Raw genomic sequence first — 7,717 nt, 5'->3', positions numbered from 1 at the left:
AATTAACATCCAGAACATTACCCACAAATCCTCGTCGGAGACTGAAGCGACGTTGGACACGCGACAACTTACCTGCCTCCGCCGACACAGGACAGTTGCCAGGTGATTTCCAGTGGTTCCTTTTGTGTCTGTGCATAAGTACCTTGTGTTCAATGAGTATACTTATTTTTTCAATATTTTAGCTTGTTGCATATTTAAAGTGCAATTGTAAATAAATAAATGAATTTAGTAAAAAGCTAAATATGGTAGAATAGCTGATCTAACATGCTCCATTGGAAGTGCATATCAATTAAGGAATAGGGTGAAAATATAAATGAAATGTTTATTAATTATTATTTTATTACAAAACAAAAACAAATATTCAAATTACATTTACAGAAAGAAACAATCGGTTTAATCATACAATTGAGTTGTTGTGAACGCTTTTTTTCCATAGCTTTTAACTGTTAACGTTTTTCTCAATCTAACAAAAAAAATAAAAACTACAGAAGTATTTTCTTTGAAACAGTTAAAACGCAATTCAGTATGCGTGAATAAAATTACATGCTCTTTGTTCGAAAAATATCGCTCTACAATTTACTTTATTAAATACACTTTTTAAAACAATTTATGCCTCGAAAAGTGGAAAGAATAATTGAACAATTGGAGTACCCAGGAACTTTGTTCCTAATTTTCTTTTTATAATTGATAAAGGCTGGGGTGAAACTTTTTTGAAGATTTGAAACGATTCGATCATTGTTCAGTGTTTATATATATATTAGTTTTAATATCAATAGTATTCTAAGAATTGAATTTTTTTTATCACAAGTGGCGCGAAGTCTCCGACCGAAAACCTCGCAGAGCTTAAAAAAAGCACACAATTAAATAAAAAGACAGGACTATGTACAAAAAGAATATTTACAATCTACACTTATGATATAGATAAATTCATTTTTTATTGTACGAAACATTTTTTCAAATTTTTTGTTTTTTGTTTTCGTGCTTAGCTATTGCTTCTAAAACACTTACCCGTTTATACAAGAAAATATATGCACATGTCCAATTTTTTTTACATAAAATAAATATATTCCTTTATAATTTACACTATGAGGCTGTTAACAAAAAAAAATACATAGAGCTTCGTTTTGGTAACTACATTTAAAAGGAAAACTATAAGTATATATACGTATATATTTAAAAAGGTTTTTATTTTTTAAATTAACATTAGAAACTATTGATGTAAACATGATAGAATCTCGCGCTCTCTTTTTTCTAAATACTGTTCATGACTAGAACAACTTTAACATTCATGCCCGACTTTTTTAAAATTATTTTTCGGTTTACAATAGATTACTTATAATTATATGAAAATTCAAGGTAAAAAAATCAAAATTTTGAATAACAGTTAAAAATATAGGCCAGATATAAAATATATCCCCAGGCCTTCGTTTAATGCCGCGTTTTGGTCCTTGATTTATTTTCAATCGGGTGCTCCTGTGGTTACCTGTTTTCAGTCTTTTTTTCGGTTGACATGGTAACTAATCCGCCATAAAGACGGAAGGCGGTATTAAAATACAATAATTTTTCAAAAATTCTTCTCTAGGCCTTTGCTGGGATCGGTGGAACGGCATCAGGGAAATAATTGTACTAATTAAGCGCTGATCAATTGATCGCGTTTCACTTTTGAACGTTCTGAACTCTCGAGGGCACTGTCATCGACGGACAAGCGAAACCAGCCGCTACCAATTTCATCCTTAACGCTCACTTTCATTCCAAAACAAAATTGATAGGTACTTTCTTACTACGATATAAATCGTAAATCACAAGCTGATTATAAGGATGAGTAAAATGTTTAACTCATTTTTTCGTAAAAAAAACTACTAAATTATTGCGAATTACCACTTTTACCGACCAGGAACATCTTATGAACGATTTGATGATTATTCATCATTTCCATGTTAAGGAAGCATTTTTTCATTAAATGAATGATAAAACACACACTCAACCACGGTGCTTTGTAAAATTTATACTACGTATATTTTATGCAATATTAAGAAAATAGCTTTGTATCTGCTGTCAATGTCTGCCATGGGAAAAAAACGTAAATACGTAAATTGATTAAATTTCGTTATTTTGTTGTTATTAAATGTCCATGGCTAAAACAGGTGAATATGACAAAAATCAATTAATTTAAATGGGAAGAAATTAGTAATGACGAAATGGAACGTCGCAATAAAACATACCCTACATTGTGTATAGGACATGATACAGATTTCGGGAAATCAACAGGTAAAATTTAGTCGAGTGAATTGGAAAGATAATTGTATGCAATTATGATTCATTTCGAATCATCAATCGCTTAAAACTATATCATTTAAATGATATCGAAGTTAAAGGTTTGACCAGCCTGCGAGATCCGTTTTCCCGATTTTTGAGTGATAATGCCTTGAAAAACAAAAAGTTAAAACAATGACGAGAAAGATGAAGATTTTGAATTATTAAATTAATTTACCAAACTGGTTGATATAATACAATATTGTTTGTTTGAAAGTCATTCAATATCTCCCAAATGCAAAGGCGAGTATTTAGTTACACGTTCCAAATAGAATTGAATGGACCAGGAAATATGTAATGGAGAAAAGTAGGGCATTACTTGTTAAATATGAAAATACATAATTTATGCCGTGATTCAAAATCTTATTAAAAAATCGTTCTTTCAGAAATGCGTACATATTGCTGGATGAGAACAGCGTTACGCGTAATATATTTTTACCTCCCCCCCCTTGAAAATTTATTTATTTGGAAAAGCCGGTGTTTTTGTTTACCTGCTTTTACAGGTGCGCTGGCTGAGCGTTATGCGGGAGGGGTCAATATCTGCTGGATTATTTATTAGAGCCGTTGCCCCAGGGACATTTTTCCACTGCAGCTTTCATAAGATTGTGAAAGTTCAAAGTTGGAGAAAAGTAGAAGCAGACCGGGCATCCCGAACATCCTGGAAATCAATATCGTTCTATCCGCTAGTTATTTAACCGGGCCTATGGTGGTGCGTTCTTACGTCCAGCTAAGGCCAGGAAGACGTGATATCCGTCATATTCAAAAGACAATATATTTGGTTGTAGAATTTTACACTTAAAAATATTTCCTACGAAATAGTTAATACTTAACAGAATAGTAATTTTTTTTGCTTATTCAAAGAAATCATATGCTTGGCTATGAATCATGTTCTAACGGGCTAGAAAGAAAGACTGTTTTCAGCTTTTTTACCTTAAGATTTTGTATTAAAATCCTAGAAATTTTTTGATTATAAAATAATGGTAAAAGTTATGATGTTGGGCTACACCAAATTATTGTTGCTAATCAATAAAAACGTAAAACACATAAAAATTTTTTTGTTGAGACGTGGCGGGCTATTATTTAAAGTGACCATAATCAAAAATTTTTCTTTAATATTGACACAAAACGCCATTATCTATTAGTGAACAAAGAGGTTTTTTTCAGCATGTTTATCCATGAGAGATTTCAAAAATTTGAAATACAATTTATTAAAAAAACAAAACAAACACATTATTAAGAAACTACGATGGCAAAGGTTTTCTTGTACTTCGTTTAATTTGTGATAAAATATATATTTCTATTGTGTACGATAGATCTAGCAGAGCTGATGTCTTTTAATTTTGGATTTAAATAATGGTTAGAAATGGACCAAGTGCAATTCTGTTATATGCCGGGACGTCTAAAAAATAGATATTTTCTAGAATATATAGTTTTAGTAGAAAGACCAACTTTTATCAGTCTTTAACAGGTTTAAGAGTTGTTTCGTAAGCTCTTTTTGAAAAGAAGAGTGCTTTAAGCGGATAGTGCTAGATTTTTTTTGTCGTGTGGATTAGCGAATTCCATCGTGAGCTGACAAATTGAATTAACAAGCTTTTTAAGCTCGAATTTCTGAGTAGGAAATTGATTTTAATTTGAGCTATAAAGCCGTCGAGGTGAATCGAAAGATTAGCCAGGGGTTTAACTGTTAATCCTCGAGGGTCAGTCACGCGCGCCGTGGTTTTTTTCCCGTCAGGTCTCGCTACAAATTGGCATTGTTGTCGGTCATATTAACCGGGAAATTTATTTGCTCAATTAATGTGTATGTTGCGTGAATTCTATACTCTATTCTTCTATTCAAACGCATACTAATCTGATTGCGAATTGCGATTGTATTTACCCTAGCAGTTAGTTCGCCAATTATATCAAATTTTGTTTTATTTTACAAAAAGGAACTTCTTTTACAGAAGCCAACTTTGGCATGAATGTGAGTAGAAGTTAAATCTCAATTGCGACTTATTTTTTAAAATATTTTTTCTACAGCTTCTCGTCCCTCACTGGATTCCAGCCATCTTGCTCCTTCGTGGCGTTGTCGCAGAGAATTCGGATTTAAAACGTGCAAACCGCCACGTCAATTTAGATTTAAAAAATCGGCCTTAATTCAATCCCATCCCGACTCTTTTCATTCAAAAGTGAAATAAGACGTTCGAAATTCTCTATATGAGGGTCGGGGACAGATAGGATAACGTGTATCGTACTGGCAATAGGCCTGGGAAGTTGTTGAATATTTTTTACAGCACACTGAGGGATAAGAATCGGACTGGATTTTGTAGAAAAGTTTTCGATTGAACCGAGTTCTCACTAGTTGACAGTTTCTTCCCTTAGTGGCTCGTGCTGGTATCACAGGAATGACTCGTGTCCGGCCTGCTTAAGCTCAGAGACTTGCATCAAGTCGCAGGTGGGTTCATCCTCGATTGCCGGTGGGGGCACCGGGTCACCGTACTGCGACTGGTAGAACTCCTCCCTCATCATATGATTCAACGAGCCGCACCTGACGAAAAACTCTGTTATTATTCTGTCTCAACATATACATGTTTTGCAAGTATCTTGGCGTAATAAATAAGTACAGTAAATATTTATCTTGTCATTTCACGTGCAAAATTAATTGAGCGAAATTTACTTGATTGCGAAACTATTTATATAAGAAACAAGAAGAACTTTATCTTTTTGAAATAAAACTTATAAAAATGCATAAAACGAACTTATAAAAGTCTAGCCTGCGATGATTCTAAAGTCAAAATATTTGTTCAATTAAAATTCTGTTTATCATTGCAAAGAATATTTTATCCTTGTTTATCCTTTTCTAAGTCCAGTTTTATAATTTAAGGCTAAACTATATACTCGAACGATAAAGATTTGTCATTTTTCTTGTTAACTTAAAATTATTTGACTTCATTGATTAGAAACTAATATTTTACTTAAAGCTAAGTACGGCCTGTGTAGACGTTCCATTTTATGAATAAGTCCATTATATTTCGTAGTCCGATTGACCAAATCACGTCTTTCAATTAATTGATCTTTATGTAAGGTATTGGTTGAAATGAAAAAGTTAGTGCCATGAGCGGGATTCGAACTCACGACCTTCGGCTAAATACGCCGCTCCTCTACCACTTGAGCTATCGTAACTTCCATCCACTCGGACACCAACTTCCTATCTCAACCTTCAAATCCCGCTCGTGACACTAACTTTTTCATTTCTACTAATACCTTATATAAAGATTTATTAATTGAAAGAATGATTATGAAGTGAAAGAAAGTGGATTGAGGTCACGATAGCTCAAGTGGTAGAGCAGCGGCGTATCAAGCCGAAGATCGTGGGTTCGAATCCCGCTCGTGCCATTGACTTTTTATCTCAACTGAAAACCTTAATTAATTGTAAGATATTAATTGGTCAAGCGGACCACGAAACTAGTGAATTTAATTGAAAGAAGTTATTTGGTCAAGCGGACCACGAAATATAATGGATTTAATAAGTAAAAAGTTGGTGTTCGAGTGGATCGAAGTCAAGATAGCTCAAGTGGTAGAGCAGCGGCGTATCTAGCGGAGGATCGTGGGCTCGAATCCCTCTCGTGACACTGACTTTTTTATCTCAACGAATACGTTACATAAAGATTAATTAATTTTATGAATAAGACTTGATGTTCATGTCTTTGATAAATATGACTTTTTAACGTAAGTTTTTTTATGCAACGAATGTCATTAATTTATTTAAAAATAGAAAAAATGGTCAATTTTAATTACCTAAAATAGAGGATTTGCTGGAAGGGCCGTCGGAAATCCCGGTTGAGGGTGGCGTAGATGACAGGGTTGAGGAGAGAGTTGGCGTATCCCAGCCAGAGGAATAAGGACGAAAGGGTGCTCGGGATGGCGTCCTGGTCCTGGAGGAACGGCCTGACTATTGCCAGAACGAAAAACGGCAACCAGCAGATGGTGAAAGCCGACATGATTATGCCGAGGGTCGTCGATGCTTTTCGCTCCTTGGCCAGCTGAAACCGCAGCTTTCTGCTGGGCGCACTGCTCTGTACGCCATGCCGCCTCCGCGTCCGGCCGGTCGACAGCATCGGACACTGCGACTCACTGCTCACCCTCGTCATCCCGACCACACTGCCACTGCACTGCACAATCAGAAAAGAAAAGTCAATTAACAAAAGAAAAACAACGTTATATATTTGTAGCGAAGTTAACTCATGTTTACTGATGACAACTTAGAAGTAAAACTATGACATAATTTTTGGTGTAAAATATAAAAATGCTTTTCGTTTACAGTTGAGAATACAGACAATAAATATGCACTGTTCTAATGATCAAAAAATATAAATATATAAGATTTCAAGGCCGATACAGTAGAACAATTTGCAATTCCTAGTTGGATTGAAAATTCCTCAATGCCTAAAATCCATCGTATTAATAATTAAATTGCAAAACCAATTCTACACGATATAGAAGAGAAATAATGAAAAAAGGATGGTTTGATGTGGGTCTGTACCAATGTTTCATATTACACATTTTTAACTTTCTTAATGAAAGTTATCCCCAATTGAAAAAGAATTTGCTCAATCTTTTTAAAATTTTATTCAATAATTATTCAGAAATCGTGAGATGCGATCTGGTGTGATGTAGGTTTCAGAAAAACATTTTCTGAAACCTACATCACACCAGACCGCATCTCACGATTTCTGAATAATTATCGATTAACGGTCTCTAATCACCACACATTTTGTTCAATGTTTTTTAAATGGCTTTGTGTTTTGACATATTAGCCAAAAGTAATTCTTGCGGCTCCAGTGGAAATCGATCTTAAGACCCCCAAGTCTGTGATTAGCAGAGATGTTTGACATCCGTTCCACTCAGTCACCACGGACCCCCACTTTAATCAGTGCTTAACGTATAGTTTTAAAATCTAAGACATAATACATTACCCTCAAATCCTTCCCAACAATCCGGTACTTTGAAGTAAGCGAAGGCTCTCTTCCTCTTCTTTTTTTCCATTTTAGCCGGCTTCCTCCGGAGAAGCATACTTGCTCCTTTATTTTAATCCATCTTTACGGATTTTCCATTGCAGTCCGACACCTTAAACTTCACACCCGCCTATGCCACTGCAATCCTCTCCCCAAACATCGATCCTGTTACTATCCGCAACCTCCAATACCTTCATATCTTGAGAGACTCAAGGTAAACAATCAAAACTCTAAATACATAGTTTTCACTCTTAATCGTAATACTTTCCCACCTGTCTATTTATACGGCACCCCAATCCAGCGATTAGTATAAGATATCTTTGGCTTTGTATACTATGGACAAAAGACTTAGGTGGAATCCACACACAAAACTAAAACAAATTGACGACAAAACACTATTATACACTACC

The 7,717-nt window shown here is 34.7% G+C and overlaps 1 protein-coding gene across 1 annotated transcript; it reads right to left on the bottom strand.

Moving 5' to 3' along the window:
* Window positions 1–792: 792 nt before the first annotated feature.
* Window positions 793–7,504, bottom strand: LOC106668494 (5-hydroxytryptamine receptor 1B-like). Its single transcript, XM_014397325.2, has 4 exons — window positions 7,434–7,504; window positions 7,269–7,389; window positions 6,091–6,464; window positions 793–4,840 (listed from the first exon to the last, which is right to left on the bottom strand). Exons 1-4 carry the CDS (start codon window positions 7,502–7,504, stop codon window positions 4,690–4,692), a joined length of 717 nt encoding a protein of 238 aa, XP_014252811.2. The 3' UTR covers window positions 793–4,689.
* Between the last annotated feature and the right edge of the window lie 213 nt (window positions 7,505–7,717).

This window comes from Cimex lectularius, unplaced genomic scaffold (assembly GCF_000648675.2).
Source record: "Cimex lectularius strain Harlan isolate CLEC.00 unplaced genomic scaffold, Clec_2.1 scaffold144, whole genome shotgun sequence".
In the NCBI taxonomy this organism is placed as follows: Eukaryota; Metazoa; Arthropoda; class Insecta; order Hemiptera; family Cimicidae; genus Cimex; species Cimex lectularius.
Note: the sequence above shows the minus strand (reverse complement) of the source record. Positions and strands in the feature narration are given on the sequence as shown.